Below are 16,074 nucleotides of genomic sequence, written 5' to 3'. Positions count from 1 at the left end.
GAGTCACGCTCACAGCCTGCCTCACGAGGCTGTTGTGTTTTGTCCACACCACTTCGCAGTCAATCGTCCCGCCTGTCTTTCAATTGAAGAATGCGCGCGATAAGCAACAAAGAAAGCCTCATTTTAACGGGCGGCACATTTCAACGGCTAACGCTGGGCCAAGTGGGACCACAAAGTCCGGGGTAGAATCCACTACCCAGCGACCCCGGCCGTTATGACGTGTACCAAAGACCCAACTCCTCTCAAATTCCAATTCTCTGTGCCTTCCAAAACGACCAGAAAGAACAAAAGAAGGGCTGTAGAACAAATCTCACCGACATGAGACTAACCCCCATCAAGAAGGTGTCTAAAGCCTAAAGGAAAAGCCTATCTCTCCATGGCCAGACTCGAGAGATAACGACTGCGTTTTCAGCTTGGGCCAATTGAACCCTTATCTCGGTGGTCACTTGATCAGCGTCGCAGTGTCTCGTGCTCTGGCTCCTTTGATTCGCTGCCAACAGAGTGTGTGTGGGCATCAAGATGACTGCGCGACTTTTTCCCCCATTGAGCGAATGCAAGAGTGATGCGGACAAGGGTTGAAAATAAGGCAGCCGTTTTATCGAAAGCTGACGGGGCGTATCTCTCTCCCCATTCACCGTATCAGTGGCCGTCTTGTTCTTTTCAGCTTTGGTGCTGGGGGGAGGGTTGCACAGCACAGCACAGCGCAGCACAGCACAGCACAGCACGACTTGGCCTGTCAACGTTGTGGCAATGCTAATTGCTTGGCCCCAAGCACCAGCTAATGTACCTAATCTACGGATAAGGCCAAATCCTACGCGCTCGTATCTCTCCTTCGGCATAAAGGCTCACCCAGTCGCCCCTCTTTTTTTTCTTCCCTCCATCCTCCCCGCTCTCCCATCTCTTCGCTCTTCGTTCCAACGCAATTCAATTCAATGACTCCCAGCAGCGTTTTGCTGCTGCCGCTTCAATCATGACGGGCCGGGTTCCCAATGTCTGGGCCGCCATTATCATTCCTGTGCCTGCGAGTGCGCTCGCGCTGATTCTTAGGATCAAGGCGCGGCGCATGACTAAGATGGGCGTTGGCTATGACGATGCCTTGTCAATCGCTGCTTGGGTACGCGCCCTCACCCTACCTAAGTCAAGACGTGATTAATAAATGCTCATGCTTATGCTCGTGTAGTTTGTGGCTCTTGGTTATGCAATTCTTCTCGTCGTGTGTGAGTGACGCCCTTTATTTCATCTCATCAATTTAATTAACAATCCAAGGGACGACATGTTATTACATGGGTCGCAAAATCGGTCACTTTCCCGAAGACAAGATCGATCACATCCTCGAGAAATCCCACCAGATTCTCTTCACCAGCGAGATCCTGTACTCATGGTCCATCTTCCTCAGCAAGATGTCCGTGCTCACCTTTTACCGTCGCATCTTCCAGTTCTCATCTATACGCGTCCCTATTATTATCTTGATGGTATGCTGTGGATGCTGGATCACCATCCGGACCTTCATGACCATCTTTCACTGCATGCCTGTGCAGGCGTACTGGGATAAGTCGATCGATGGGAAGTGCATGAATAATATCGGGCAATATTATCTCGGGACTGATTTGACTCATTGTTTGATGGATTTTATTATTCTGGCGCTGCCGTTGTTTGAGGTTGTGAGGATGAAGTTGATACTGGGGCAGAAGATTGCTGTCATTGGTATTTTCAGTCTTGGTTCATTGTAAGTTCAATCCATCATGAGACTATCAGTCGCTTACACTCGCAGGGTCGGCATTGCTTCCATCTTTCAGATCGTCGAAGCTCAGAAATACACCTCCAACTCACGAGAATTCCCCTACGACTTTTCCCTCGCCATGGTATGGGCCAACGTCGAAGTCCACCTCGCCGTCTTCACCAGTAAGCCTCATCCCTAGGACCCCATTGACCATCACTAACCCTCCCAGGCTGTCTCGCTCTTCTCCGCCCTATATTCCGCAAATTCATCCCAGGCCTCTCCTCCGGCAACACCACCTATCCCGCCAACGGCCTCAGCCACGCCTCAAACACCTACACCAACTCCATCGCCCTGCGCCGATCCCGCAGCCCACGGGACGTCGAGGAGGTCATTGAGGGCCAGCGTGCGTACGCCTATTTGGACTACGACGCAATCAGCTTGCCAGGCGCCAAAGACGTCAACTCCATATCGCGGCTGCAGCAGCGTGAACACCATACACCTAGCATGACTGATTCTGGCGGTAGAGGTTCCCTGTCGTCGCAGAAAAGTGCCCGATGATGAAATTTCCTTGTGATCTGTAATATTGATACCTTGAGCGTTTTTGTTGTATATATACCTCGGTGTGTTTTGACTCATTTGAGGTGAGTTTTGTAATCATGAGAAGAGATGAATTGCGTGTCTAACTATTATACAGCTTTGTTGATTGATACCCCCCTTTTCATTTCTGAGCGTTCAGTACCGGATACTCTGGAAGTTGCCAGTTGGCAATCTTGGAATCAAGGCCCATTCCTTGATCTAGCCTGAACCACGATGCCAGTTTCCCCAGCGTGTGAAGCATCTGCACCCCAAACTGCGTCTTTGGCGCAAAGACCGCTCTAGCGAATGCGCTTTGCTCGCCCTGCATACATGTCGCTATCGGTCGAAAGACCTCCTCATATTTCTTGACGCCCTGCACGACTCCCTTGCTGGGATCTTGCTTGTGCAGAGTCGCTACTTCGCCGGCGAGGATGTACGATCCGACGATACCCCATGTTGTTCCGAAGCCATTTGCAGTCTGAGCATGCGCTGCGTCGCCGAGGGCTACGACACGGCCTTTGGACCATGATCCCGGCGGAAGTCGAACTTCTTGGCAGGGCGTGGAGTACAGATCATCTGCCTCTGGTGAATTCTTCAACGCTTCCATGAACCGAGCGCTCTCCCATTTCCCATCTGCAAAGACATCCGCCCATGCAGCTTTGAGATGATCTAGCTTTCCTGACTTGTGCGCCGCTGCCAGCCCCTCGTTCTGACTCTGTATGTTCATGTACACGCGCGTCATGTCCGGGCTGTCCTTTCTTGTACCGAGCCAGCGCGAGCCAGGCATATGGCAGAATGTGAAGCGGTTTGTGTCGTGTGGTTTTGAAAGGGTGCTGAAGAAGCCGATGTAGCCACCGAGGAAATGTCGTGGGTCGGGTGCATCAGGCCCAAGCATGAGCTGTCGTGTTCTGGAACCCGTGCCATCAGCAGCGACGACGAGATCAAAGTCGCCTTTCTGACCATCGTCAAACCCGACATGAACCTTTCCATTCGGATCACTCTCATCATCCTGCGTCAAGCTCGCAACACTTGTTCCAAAGCGATGCTTCACATTCTGTTTATCCCGCGTAAGCCCCAACAGGATATTCACAAGATCACCACGCATAATCTCATACTCAGTTGTAACACTCTGATGCCCCCTCCCGCTCTCAACCGTCGGAAAAAACACCTTTGTCCGACCATTCGTATCAATCATCTGCGTCCCAACTTCATGAACATGCTTAGCGCGAATCGCAGGCTCAATACCCATCTTCTTCATGACAGCCACACCTTGATGACGAAGGTCGAGCTGTTGGCCGTTCGTTCTGGGTTTGGGGGAGCGCTCGATGAGGGTGATTTCTGCGCCGGTGCGGGAGAGCCAGTGGGCTACTGAGGGGCCGGCGATGCCTCCGCCTACAACGAGAACTTTGAGTGTGGGCATTTTAGCAAACGATGGAAATAGTCGGTTATGAATGATGAGGAATTGATCTGATAACTTTAATTTGCGAGATGAAGTCTAAATACACAGTGATATCGGTGATTTGCACCGGCTTATTTGAGGTGAAAGGCCCGTCTTACGCCAATACACCGAGATGATGGTGCAGCCAACACGCAATGTTTCGCAAAAAAGCCACTCAATTCAGCCACGAGTTATAAGATCGGGGCTTTTGACCCGTTAATTTACTTGTCGGATCTAAGGCTTGATTTCCCCGGGCAGATCAGACTATTTTCTCGTCGCGCAGGCATCGCGGGCCGTCATGTGATTTTCGCATTCCCAATTGAGATGCGACGCGCACGAAAACTTGACTGCAGCCAACAGCCTTTTCACCTACTGTAAGCGACGGGCCTGATACGTAATTGTCATTGCCAAATCCCAATGACCTGATTTCTCAGCACTGACGTGTTATGTTGGCCTCGTCCAAAAACGGCCCCCAATTCGTGACGGTCCAGAACAGACGTGATAGGCATGCAGCGCGTCATCACAGCCCCAATGCAAGGCATAGCCCAAGGCCTTCTAGAAGGAAGAAAAGAATCCTTCCATTTTCGCATTCAATCAGATGCTCCATCTTGGCGTTGATCATTACGCCCAGCCTTGCAGCAATCGCCGCCCGTAGATCTCTTCAAGGATTAGCACCCAGAATTCTGTTGCCTGTTTATATACGTGGGTGTAGCCGGGCGGTGGCTGTAACCTTCGTTGTTAGCCTAACAGACACTACCCCAATAACGTGCATTACCCCGCAGACATGTTAGTGCACCAGCAATTGGCGAGAGTCGGATCATCGGCATGATTTCGATTTATCCTTGTGATCAATTCCGCTGGGTTTGCTTATCCAACCAGTCACACACGCGCCTGCACTGCCTCGCCTGTCCACAAATGATGCAAACGTGCCGACGTGGAGAACATGGCGAGATGGAAGGGGTCCTGCACCGCGGCACAGTTCCGTGATATAAAATGCCAAGTTTCCTCTTTACACACAACAATACGATTATCAACAACCAACCTCATTCATTTAAAATAATCAATCTACCATTGTATATTATTCTCACATTTACACTTTGAAAATGGCCGCCCCTCCGGCTTATCAGGCCGTGGACGATGCACCCGCCCCCGTCCCAGATGACCTCATATCCCCATTTACAGATCTCCAAATCGACTCCCTCCCCCACGAACCAGACTCCAGCACATGCCTCGCCCACCTCCGTCTCCTCTTCGCATTCGAAGCGCTCAAAGAAGATGTTGGCTACACAGACGGTCTCTGGGGACTATGGGATACTCGCGCCGATGGAAACATGGTTGTCCATGAGAACGGCGACGTTGATGAACATCCCGCCGCGGGGGAGTTTAACCGCGAACTGGAGGATAAGAAGAAATCACTGAGCAAGATCCGTGAGAAGCGGTGGGCCTTGTTTGTTGCGAGGGCTGTGGATCGGTATGAGGCGTGGTGGGATTCACTCCCGAGGGAACTGAGCCCGTTGACTGAGGGTGTCATGACTGACAAGAACTCTCCATCTTATGCACAGTTTCCTGTTGGTGATGCGCCTCGTTGGTGGGAGAAGAAGACCCTCCCGCCGCTTGGTGAGTAAATCCAACTACAGAAGAACGCAAGCACTAACAAACTCTAGACGTGTTGATGGTATATCACTCTCACATGCTGAACCCCCACAACTTCCTCGAAGACTGCATCCGACAAGGCCACCGTCAATTCTGGCAGTCTGGCATGCCGTGGGGTCTCGTCAACGCCGCCATCGACGGCTCCTTCAGCTACAATGTCTCCGACGACGACAAGGCTCGCTGGGTCGCCCAAACAGGCCGTCAATGGGATAATGTCGACGATTCTCTCGTCAAGACCATCTCTTGTCCTAACAAGAACTGCGCTCAAGCATTTGACGTCCCCTGGACTACCTGCGGTCTCGAGGAAACACCCAAATCCCCAGATCGGCCTGGTCTCATGGGCGCAGGCTACGGCGACATCAGGTTTGAGGCGCGCTGTCCAAAGTGCAATACCCGCGTGACAAAAGAGACCCTTAGCGTTGCAAAGTTCTGCAAAGATGCTGAGAACGTCGTCTTAAAGAGCTATCCCATGCCGGGCACGATTCTCTGGCCTAACAGCGGAACCCCCGTTCCCATCACCGTTCGCCAAGGGAATTCATTCGTCAACGCACCATTTGATCAGCGCATGTTTCCCAATCGCATGATTCAGCATGTTTTGCGCATTCAGATCCAGAATCTTCTTGATTCACCTGATCCTGAGGATCCGCCTACCATGGAGACTGTGCGCAAGTTGATTGAGTCCGAGGCACTTCTCAAACCGAGTGCTCTCGCTACTATCAACGGCAGCGTCGCCAGGGGCCGGGCGGGCCTCGTCCCGGCTTTCTCAAAAGTTTGTATCAGAAAGATGATGTCTCGATACTGGGAGAACTTCAGCCCTTTTGCTCTTGATCTTTGCGGCGCTGTGATGCGACAGGGAATCTTTGCTGGAAAGATGTGCAAGCTTGACTGGCTGCACTCTCCCACCGCGCGAGAGACCATGGATAGATGTTGCTTGAAGTATAATCGCTTCATGCGGATCATCGCCAAGAATCCCAAGAAAACTGCTGTTCCTACTCTCGATGTTGATCTAGGCTGGCATACTCACCAACTCATGCCATTGTCGTACTTTGTGTACACCACCAAGCGAGTGTTCAAGTACGTGCGACATGATGATAAGATAGAGGATGAGAAGTTAAACGATGGGTTTGAGTGGACGAGCAAGATTTACCAAGAGATGTTTGACGAGGTCTACTCAGAGTGTACATGCTGGTACTGCGAGAGCGTACGAGCCGCACACGTCACATCAATCGGCCGCGTTCTCAAGCTCTCCCATAGCGAAAAGAGTAACTAAACCCCCCTTTGTACAAGAAGTATAACTGACATATCTAGTTGCCGATAAGTTTTACGAGTCTGGAGCAGCAGATATGTGTCCCCCCGACAACTCAGCCCATATCTCCTCCCACAACGCCGTCCGCACATCAAACGAAGGCCTCGTCGCAGCAAGCCACGTCGAAAAAGTACAGAACAGACTTCGGGAGGTTCAGAACAAGCGCCTTGAAGAGAACTACCAAAAGGCGTGTAAGCGCGCCGAGAAGAAGGGTCGTAAGCTTCCTCCTAAGGATCAGTACTACGATCACTGGGGTTATTCCTACTGGAGTGAGTCTACCTCTTCCTGAACTAAGGATTGAGTGCTGACTGATATGTGTAGTGTATGGACCCTTTATGGCACCGGTTGTGTTTGTCCCGGTGGCGTATGCGTATGGAGCTGCGCCTGGGTGTGCGGCGGGAAGTTGTGGAGGGAATGCAGCGGGAGGAGGATGTGCGGGTGGTGGGGATGGTGGTGGATGTGCTGGGGCTGCTTGTTCTGGAGCTGGAGGTTGTGGAGGCGGAGGCGGAGGATGCGGTGGCGGTGGGTGCGGAGGAGGAGGTGGTGGTTGTGGTGGTGGAGGAGGTTCTTAAGCAGTTTGTCGGTATATCAGTGCAAGGAACTTGATGCAGGGAAGAATGTCTTGAGCGATGCCCTTGTAGATAGCTAATTTGACCTATGTTACTCACGATAAACAGACCACACTTCGGAATAAGTATGTTTTCCACTGCGTCTATATCGATCTATCCCTCAAGCAAACGGCCCATCAAACAACCACTTCCCAATCACCTTCTGAGCCTCCACCAACTTCAACTCAGCATCCTTAGACAGCTCTTTGTCCCCATGAAGCAATACCAGATTCTCATACTTATCATACGCATGAATCTGATCCGGAATCAACAACCATCTATAACTCCCTTCTTTAGTCTTCGTCTCAAACGAATACCTCTCATCGTCCAGTATCAACTCCCCCTTAGGCCCAATTTCTTCTCTCCCCACAGTCTCATCTCCAATCTCTCTCCCCGTCAATTCACAAATCATTCTCCACGATTCTCCAGCTAGCATGTCAAGCTCACACGCAAGGAAGAAGATATTCGGCGGTAGTTGCTCTTTCTTCGCGAAAATAGGATTCAACAATGGATCATGATGGTCTTGACCAGGTAGAGAGTATGCAGCTTCGAAAACGGGCGAAAGCGGAAACAGCATATCCGTCTTCTTTGCTCGAAACCCTCCAAAAGAGGGCTTCCACTGCCGAGTCTGTACCTTGTACTCTTTCCTCACAGACATGTCGACGACTGCATACATCGGCACAGCGGTCTTGATACGACGTACACCATCGCTACTGCCGCTCATGCTCGGGAGGAGGGATACAGACAGCGCGAGGTTTCCGCCAGCTGAAGAACCCATGATTGCAACGCGGTCTTGATCAATTGGGAGGGATGAGTCGGAGAGAGCAGCCAGGATGAGGGCTTCGAGGTCGTATGTTGGGGTTGGGAAGTGAGTACGTGGTGATTTGGAGTAATCTAGCGCGACGACGAGAACAGAGTGCATGTTGGCGAAGGTGTAATTGAAGTGGTCGTCATCACGAGGATCGCCCATGACGAAACCGCCGCCATGGATGGTAAATACCGTAGGGAGTTTATCTCCAGAGTTTTCATCATGGATTTTGGGGAAGAATATTCTATGACAGTTAGGTTTTGCTCGAAGTGTGAGTTGAAGACGTACCGTAGCGATAACTTTGGTCGACACGCGTATGTCTTGGTAAGACTCGGCGCGTTAGCAGGCGTCACGATCTTCTCTTTCAGAGAAAGACCATAATTCGCAACGACGATGAAAGCTCGTAGCGCATACGCGATGACAGAGCATTTGATGGCGGTTAGTTTGGGGAGAGGTTCTTTGAAGCGCCGATGGGCTTCTTCGAGGGTCATTTTGTCGTCTGGCATGGCGTGTAGTTGAGTGAAACAGAGTCTATGAGGATGAAGATGTGCGGTTTGGGATAATAAGTAGTCTCGCGTGCCCCGCTAAGTCGTTCGTATCCGAGCGTGCCTCGGGAGGCGAGAAAGTCTATCTTGGTTCGCTGCAACTAGCGCGGTTGAGGCTGAAAAGGAATACGCAATTGATCATCGGCTTCAAACGGCATGTGATTCGACGGGAAAGATCCCTACGTTACTTCCCACGCAACGCTCACGCCTCACGGCAGGCGTCGCGACTTGCCGTTATACATACGTATAGAAGAGTTAAAAGCTGTATTTACTTTTCAATTCTCATACTCACCCGCTGCGCATTGTATCCCATCGTCAGACGACAAACGAACTAAATCTCGGACTTCTCAAACACCGACGCTAAACCCCTCCCAGCCCCGACATCCCCGAGTCCTCCGCGCCCCCGAAGCCACCGAAACCACCGACGCTCTCTGTCTCCCTTCTACCTTACACTCCCCATCGTCATCATGGCCGAACTACGAAAATATGCATGTTCAATGTGCGCCCGAAGAAAAGTCAAGTGTGATCGTCAACATCCCTGCTCAAATTGTCAGAAGGGTAGAGCAGAATGTACCTACGAAGCGCCTGCTCCGCCGAAGCCTCGAAAGAGAGCTGCTGATGAAGATTTGCTGGCGCGGCTGGCAAAGTATGAGGATTTGATGAAGAAGAGTGGTGTGGATTATAGTCAGCATGCTAATGTTTGGGTGGAGTCGGGGTTGGAGGCGAAGAGGGAGGATGATACGAAGTTGGAGGATGCTGCGACGGAGTTGTAAGTCGACTTGTCCATTGATGGCATGCCCTGATGCTGAGGTCTGTAGATGTCTTTGGTCAAAACTTAGCCATGAGGTAAGTCATGCGGATCATGATACGGCGCCGCGACTGACATCGTTGCAGCTCAAGTTTCCTCCCACGCTTACACTACGAAACAAAGATGACCCCTTCCTCCATCCATCGCCATCATTCCACTCCATGATTTTCGACCCCGAATCAAAAGCCTACGAGAGTCATCCCGAACCAAAACAAATCTTCTTCTACTGGCAGACCTTTGTCGAATGCGTCAATCCCCTTATCAAGATCGTTCACGTCCCAAGTCTACAAAAGCGCATTTTAGAAGCAAGCTGGGATATAGCAAATACCCCAAAACCCCTCTCAGCACTAATGTTCTCCATTTATCTTCTTTCAGTTACCTCGCTGTCTTCAGAAGCTTGTCAGTCATCCTTGGGGGAGGATAGAGGGGCATTACTCACGCGCTATCGCACCGCGACGGTACGGGCGCTCACGGCAGCTGATTTCATGACGACGAAGGATCTTGAGACTCTTCAGGCTATGGTGCTGTTTACATTTTCAAACCCAGAAACAGAGCTAGCTAGTACCATGACTGCCGTTGCTATAAGAGCTGGACAGATGATGGGTCTACACAAATCAGACACCGACGCAAAACTATCCTTCTTCGAGAAAGAAATGCGAATAAGGCTCTGGTGGCAGATCAAGGGCCTCGACTCTCGAGTCCGCGCTAATTCAACACCAGGAATAAAACTCGCAAGATCAGAGTTTGGGGATATTCGCCTCCCCTTCAACATCAACGACGCAGACCTCCATCCAGACATGCTCGAACCTCCAGTCCAGCACACCGGCCCTACAGAAATGCTCTGCGTTCTGATGAAGTTCGAGGTAACACAGTGGCTACGCTCATCTCCCAAAGCAGCCAAAGTCTTTGACTGTATAGCGCCCGGTTTCGGAAGACCTGGAGGATCTACCAAAGCCGAAGACGAAGCGATTAACGAGCTTGAAGCTATCTACACGGAGAAATATCTTTCCAAGCTTGACAGAGCTGTTCCGTTTCATGATTTGACATATGCCATGGCTAAACTGGCTATTGCGAGAATGCGCTTTAGGTTACATCACCCCAGGGCTAGAGCAGCACCCGGTGATGCAGATGTTTGCATGACGAAAGAGGATAGCGATATTCTCTTCAATGCAGCATTGTCGTTCTTGGAACTAGTCAACGTGGGCATTGAGAGTAAATTCTCATCCCAGATGTTTACCCATCTAACATCACTCTACCAAATCGACGCTTGGATCTATGTCATCAGTGAACTACGCAGGCGACCCTCAGGCCCAAGAATTAACCTTGCTTGGAAGCTGGTTGACAGTTTGTATGCTGATCATCCTGAACTTGTGGATAGTGTTGATAATTCGCTATACACTGCTATTGGAAACTTGACTTTAGAAGCTTGGGAGACGAGGCGGAAGGCGTTGACTGATGGTGAGCCGGTGCTGGCTTGTATTGAATTGCTGTGGCGTAAAAGACGGGGACAGGGTGATTCTGAGATGGCCGTTAGTGCACTGGATGCATGGGATTTTAATGTCGGCGATGATCTGTTGGATTGGAACTACTGGAGTGATTTTGTGCGCTTTTAGCCCTTAATGATAGCTTTAGTATTAATGAAGTGACTCAATAAAAGCATATGAATTGTGCACCGTCGCATCGTCGTACATGCAACCATCTCCAACGTTTCACGGCGTACTTGCAGCTGGTGCAATGTCAAGTGCCTCCAATCGCATCAGGACAGCATGAGTGGCCAGCAGCTGAACACGTTACAACGGCCCTCCCAGCCTCAAAAGGTTAACCATTTCCCACGACCAATAACCAAGCATGCCACGGTTGAAAAAGCTTGTTGTGAAGACGCCAGTAACAAGGGTCTTGCAGTCTTGTTAAGCCGTGGTCGCATTAGCGTAGTTGGCCCCGTAGGCTAGTGAAGAGACAAGAGATGACAGCTTCTTCAGAAGCATTTCTCATCGTCTTTTGAGAGAGAGGACTATATCGAAATGTTCCAGAATAAAGTTGCAGGTGTTGCAGATGTAGGTAGTACTCGTCTATTCACGATTGCTTGCATAATACCCCTTCCAACAAACAAAACAGAGACATGCACCACCATTGACCCCCATCTGCAATGCAACTAGCCCCGCCTGTCACTTTCCCAACATTGGATAGCGTCCTCCGTTCATGCATTTCAGCGCCTGCGGCACAGAGCAATCTGATATGGCATGTAGCCACAAAGATATAAAGATACCGTCGACCCCGCACGCGTGAGTTTATCTCATCTCTCCGCGTCAAGAAACAAATTACAACAAAAAGATGGCGGCGCAAATTGAAGTTGTACGTTATAGACTTGCTATAATGTGATTGACGAGTGCTAATATTGTAGGAACCTGAGTTGGATGTTGGGAACGACACGGAGAGTAACTTTAGTGCTGATAGGTACGTTGATGGAGATGAATTCTGGGACTGAGCTGACGGGATAGTGAAACCGAGTCGACTGCCTCGATTACATCGAGCATTTTCGAGAATAAGTACTTTCAGGGGAGGACATACGCCAATCCCAAATATGGAAAGCATTGGTAAGACATTTCGTATGAGAGTGAGCGTCGCTAATGAACAGGGCCCCCAACGATGAGGCGCAACTCGAAGCCCTTGATCTCATGTCAGTTTACCGCCAAGAACCTTGGGACATGTTGGCTAACTGTTTTAGCCATCATTGGTTGACATTAATGCTCGACGACAAACTCTTCCTTGCCCCTATCGGCGATAACCCTCAGGTGCGTCTCTTCATCGCCGACGACTCACATCCTCACACGGCGTAGAAAATCCTCGACATCGGCACAGGAACTGGCATCTGGGCCATAAACGTAGCAGACGAGTACCCATCAGCCAGCGTTATCGCTACAGATATCACTCCAACCCAACCAAGCTTCGTCCCTCCAAACGTTGAGTTTCAGATCGATGATGCTCAACTCGAATGGACATTCGAACCCGAGTCTTTTGACTTTATCCACATTCGATATCTTCAGGGCACTATTGCCGATTGGGACAGGTTGTATGGCCAGATGTTCAAGGCTCTCAAGCCAGGTGGTTGGTTTCAGCACATAGAGCCCGATCTTCAAATGCTTTCCCAGAACCCCGAGATCAAAGTCGACGACGAGCAGTACGCACCCCCCCCCCCCCCCCCCTCCCCTTCTTTTCACAAAACTTAACAAAAGTCAGTATCTTCACACGCTGGGCAAAAATCTTCACCCAAGTCGGCGACACAATCGGCTGCACATTCGACTTCTCCAACGGCAAGCTCTCAACCCTCGCCAAAGACGCCGGCTTCGTATCCGTAACTCCGCAAACGCACAGAATCCCTGTTGGGCGCTGGCCAAAGGATAAGAAAAAGAAAGAGCTCGGTACTTTTGTGGGATTGTCGTTTAGCCAGGCGCTCGATGGTTTTGTGAAATTACCGCTTTGTGAGATTCTTAAGTGGTCGCCCGAAGAGATGCAGCTTTTTGCGGCGGAGATGAGAAAGATTCTTATGAATCCTAAGACGCAGGCTTATGGTCATGTGTAAGTTTGATGTTATAGATGAGTGGGAGGGATGCTAATGTGGTGTAGGTTTAGTGTTTATGGGCAGAAGCCTGAGAGGCCGAAGGAAAGCAGCCCGGCGGCGGAATAGTGGTCTTGCTTGGATACGTGGACTATGCGAGAAAGGGATACAATGACTTATGAAGTTTATGCTGGTTTACTGAGAGACTGGTATAGCGGTTTAACCTTGGTTTCGTGACAAGTGATACATTGGTTCTCCCCAGAAGGAAGCCTCATCCATTCTGTCTTGCAAGCGAGGACAGCAACTCCTTTAAGCTTAGTTCGGCCACAGAGATTTGGGAAGTCTAGAGTAAGTCGGAATTAGGTCACCACTGGACGCTTCAACTATCATCTCTTAAGTGATCGGCTGAGTTCGACTCGTACATGGCTCGGGACTAAGATCCATCAAACGTTGAGATGCTACGCCTCTCTGGTCCAACTTTCGATATCAAAGGCATTAAAGAATCGATCTTGCTCATCAGCGAGGTGAGAAGAAGGGCAGCAATATTCATGAAGGAGCGGTCGGTCTTCTCCCACAGCAACGTATCTTGACTCTATCGTGTTATTTTCTCCAATCCAAGGCTACCAACCCAAATGCAAGTATTAACAGAATCAAAAACCCAGCACCTATCCAAACACCTTCTAAGCAGTGTTATAGTACATCTCAATCTTCTTAATCTTAAACACAGCATTCTGCTTCGGAGGTCCAGAACTCCAGCCCTTATCACCATTAGACCAATTATTCCAGATCCAAGGTCCAGGCACATTGGGAACATCCTTCTTGGTAGACCACTGCTTCACACCATCAACGTAAAACTGAACAAGACCCTTGGTCCAGTCAATGCGGTACTCGTGCTCGGTACTCGTGGGATTCGCAGGAGGAAGGACGTCTTTGTGAGATGGTTCGCCGTCGCCATCGTTGTCTTGGTTCGTGAACCATAGTCTACGAATACCGTCGTAGTTGGACTCGGACTTGGGATCGGAGAGCCACTCAATATCGGTCTCTTGGCTGTCGGATTGGTAGAAGAACATTCCTGAAAACGTTAGTGTATTTATGACTGGGATAACAATATAAACGTACCGTTGCAAACACCTGCAGGCTCGCTGAGAATAGCTGTTGTTCGGACAGAAGCGTACTTGATGTTCTCAATCTCAGTCGCTACCTCGGCAGCCTTGTACGGCTTAGACTTTTGTCCACCCGGGACGGTCAACTCAAGATACCCATTGCGGACTTTTACCCCAGACGGTGTAAAAACATGGGTCTTTCCAACTTGATAATCGCTCGAGTAAAGACCCTCAGGAAGACTCTTCCCATTAAAGGTCCAAACCTTCTTATTAGCGAATTTTGTCGCGCGGTCGACAATGTAATGACCATTCTCCAACTTCGGCTCGGGAGATCGTTTAGTAACGCATCCCTTAGGTGAGGCAGCCGTGAGGCCAAGCACAGTGAATGCAACGGAGACGTAGGAAGCAATATGCATGGTGAGATCTAAGGATATTCCTGGCCCAAGTCCATCGCGACTTGGCGTGCTTGTTATATACCGAATCCATGACCTCGAAGGATCGTAGGATTCCCGTCTAGACCGCACTGAGAGGAATGTCGTATGTCTGATCTGGTCTAGTGGTGGATATCAAGGCTGAGCATTCCAGGGGTCCCCTGTAGACTTGGCTTTGTCAACATGCCAGACAGCATTGCAGATGTCTGAGCTTAGGTCCTGTTCATTTCTAGCGGGCCGATCCTCTGTGGCTGAGTGATTTGTATTTATTGTCTCAGGATTTTGGTCCGTTTGAGATCTTTGCGAAGGAATAAAAGTCGTTATGCTTCATTTCTGGTATCCATTGTATATAAGCACTAAGGGTCTCGAAACAGGGCGGTGGCGGAGGCAAATAGCGGGCCCTGAATTTTCGGGTCAGCGCTTGAATTGGAAGGTTCTTACTGGTGATTTTAAGAGTGATGTCGTGGGTTCCCGGAATTCCGTGCTGGGGGCTATTGTTGGGCCTGGAATGTGGCTCCTCGGCCGGTTGTAGTGAGACTTGGCCGCAAATGGCTTGATCTTTGATCGTAGATCTGTTCCAGGCTTAAAATACACCCTAAGAGTTGAGCCTGGAAGAAAGTGTAGCTTGTCGAATGAGTCAATGGGTTGAGAGGAGCAGACGCATCGCAGCATAAGACCAGCTATTGTCCTTCAAGTGTCACCGTTTCTCTAAAATTAACAGGTATCCCCAACACGAGGCTTCCGACAGCCATCACATCTAACATAGACAGGCAATATAGCACCAGAATCAACATTCCGAGTGCTGTGCATTGATACCGTGCTATCGTGTTTTCCAACTATGTATAACTTTCAGGACTATTTACTAATTCAATAAGTTAAGTATTAATAATTTTATTAAAGTAAGTTATATTTATATAGCTAGAGGCTTTAATAGCTAAAAGAATATAGGCTAGTTAAGTTTATAACGTTTAATATATCATGGTTTCAAACACGATATAACTCAGTGCACAGTAGGGATGTGCCGATCAAGATCAAGCCTGGTTTTATTACCGGTATGGCGAGTTTGTCCTTCCATGCAAATCTCTGCCAAGTCGGACGTAACTCTGCTGCAACTTTATCATGAAGACAGCTAGAGCACCCAAGGTCTAGAAACTTATTTTCTGCCCCGTATGATTCGTTATATATAACAACGAACTTATTACCGGGCCACGGGCCTGGTAAAGCATCTTCGTCGGTCGTGATTTTGAAATCAGCGAGTGGTGTCATGAGGTGATTCCGTGGTGGCCGGCAGTCGTCTGGAAGTTTATAGAATATCCCAGTGTAGATGACTTTTATCTGTCGACCACCGGCGGCAACCCTCTTTTCCAGAGCGAGATGGAGCTTGTGAATCCCGCCTCTAAATCGCGACTCTGGTACAGAAATACAATCGATATCGGTCGTTATGGAAGAAAGGAGCTCCAGTGAGCGTGCATCAAGTGTTCTCAGAAGAACAGTGTCGAAAGGTCGATTGAGGGAAGCCCCA

At 49.8% G+C, this 16,074-nt stretch overlaps 7 protein-coding genes across 8 annotated transcripts; 4 read left to right on the top strand and 3 right to left on the bottom strand.

Moving 5' to 3' along the window:
- The first annotated feature begins 819 nt into the window (after positions 1 to 819).
- On the top strand, positions 820 to 3,921 carry FVEG_12970 (hypothetical protein). Of its 2 annotated transcripts, XM_018902352.1 has the most exons (6): positions 820 to 1,114; positions 1,181 to 1,217; positions 1,267 to 1,726; positions 1,772 to 1,902; positions 1,950 to 2,361; positions 2,415 to 3,921. In XM_018902352.1, exons 1-5 carry the CDS (start codon positions 971 to 973, stop codon positions 2,276 to 2,278), a joined length of 1,101 nt encoding a protein of 366 aa, XP_018761055.1. In that variant the 5' UTR covers positions 820 to 970; the 3' UTR covers positions 2,279 to 2,361; positions 2,415 to 3,921. The 2 variants fall into 2 exon arrangements, with proteins under 2 accessions (XP_018761055.1, XP_018761056.1); XM_018902353.1 differs by lacking the exon at positions 2,415 to 3,921 and having other exon boundaries at positions 1,950 to 2,384.
- Positions 2,439 to 3,716, bottom strand: FVEG_12971 (hypothetical protein; the record flags this gene model as incomplete). The annotated part of the gene is made up of 1 exon (XM_018902354.1): positions 2,439 to 3,716. The coding sequence occupies one exon, from the start codon at positions 3,714 to 3,716 to the stop codon at positions 2,439 to 2,441; it is 1,278 nt and encodes a 425-aa protein (XP_018761057.1).
- Positions 3,922 to 4,748: 827 nt separating the features above from the next.
- FVEG_12969 (hypothetical protein) lies at positions 4,749 to 7,375 on the top strand. Its single transcript, XM_018902351.1, has 4 exons — positions 4,749 to 5,351; positions 5,399 to 6,649; positions 6,696 to 6,962; positions 7,015 to 7,375. The coding sequence occupies exons 1-4, from the start codon at positions 4,838 to 4,840 to the stop codon at positions 7,263 to 7,265; spliced, it is 2,283 nt and encodes a 760-aa protein (XP_018761054.1). The 5' UTR covers positions 4,749 to 4,837; the 3' UTR covers positions 7,266 to 7,375.
- On the bottom strand, positions 7,300 to 8,741 carry FVEG_12968 (hypothetical protein). Its single transcript, XM_018902350.1, has 2 exons — positions 8,398 to 8,741; positions 7,300 to 8,353 (listed from the first exon to the last, which is right to left on the bottom strand). Exons 1-2 carry the CDS (start codon positions 8,613 to 8,615, stop codon positions 7,423 to 7,425), a joined length of 1,149 nt encoding a protein of 382 aa, XP_018761053.1. The 5' UTR covers positions 8,616 to 8,741; the 3' UTR covers positions 7,300 to 7,422.
- Positions 8,742 to 9,030: 289 nt separating this feature from the next.
- On the top strand, positions 9,031 to 11,134 carry FVEG_12967 (hypothetical protein). Its single transcript, XM_018902349.1, has 3 exons — positions 9,031 to 9,423; positions 9,473 to 9,500; positions 9,549 to 11,134. Exons 1-3 carry the CDS (start codon positions 9,122 to 9,124, stop codon positions 11,073 to 11,075), a joined length of 1,857 nt encoding a protein of 618 aa, XP_018761052.1. The 5' UTR covers positions 9,031 to 9,121; the 3' UTR covers positions 11,076 to 11,134.
- Positions 11,135 to 11,701: 567 nt separating this feature from the next.
- Positions 11,702 to 13,450, top strand: FVEG_12966 (hypothetical protein). Its single transcript, XM_018902348.1, has 8 exons — positions 11,702 to 11,814; positions 11,864 to 11,916; positions 11,961 to 12,056; positions 12,098 to 12,139; positions 12,188 to 12,254; positions 12,300 to 12,640; positions 12,700 to 13,038; positions 13,087 to 13,450. Exons 1-8 carry the CDS (start codon positions 11,794 to 11,796, stop codon positions 13,145 to 13,147), a joined length of 1,020 nt encoding a protein of 339 aa, XP_018761051.1. The 5' UTR covers positions 11,702 to 11,793; the 3' UTR covers positions 13,148 to 13,450.
- On the bottom strand, positions 13,422 to 14,853 carry FVEG_12965 (hypothetical protein). The gene is made up of 2 exons (XM_018902347.1): positions 14,138 to 14,853; positions 13,422 to 14,090 (listed from the first exon to the last, which is right to left on the bottom strand). Exons 1-2 carry the CDS (start codon positions 14,535 to 14,537, stop codon positions 13,699 to 13,701), a joined length of 792 nt encoding a protein of 263 aa, XP_018761050.1. The 5' UTR covers positions 14,538 to 14,853; the 3' UTR covers positions 13,422 to 13,698.
- Positions 14,854 to 16,074: the final 1,221 nt, after the last annotated feature.

The sequence above is a fragment of the Fusarium verticillioides genome, chromosome 11, assembly GCF_000149555.1.
Source record: "Fusarium verticillioides 7600 chromosome 11, whole genome shotgun sequence".
NCBI lineage: Eukaryota > Fungi > Ascomycota > Sordariomycetes > Hypocreales > Nectriaceae > Fusarium > Fusarium verticillioides.
Note: the sequence above shows the minus strand (reverse complement) of the source record. Positions and strands in the feature narration are given on the sequence as shown.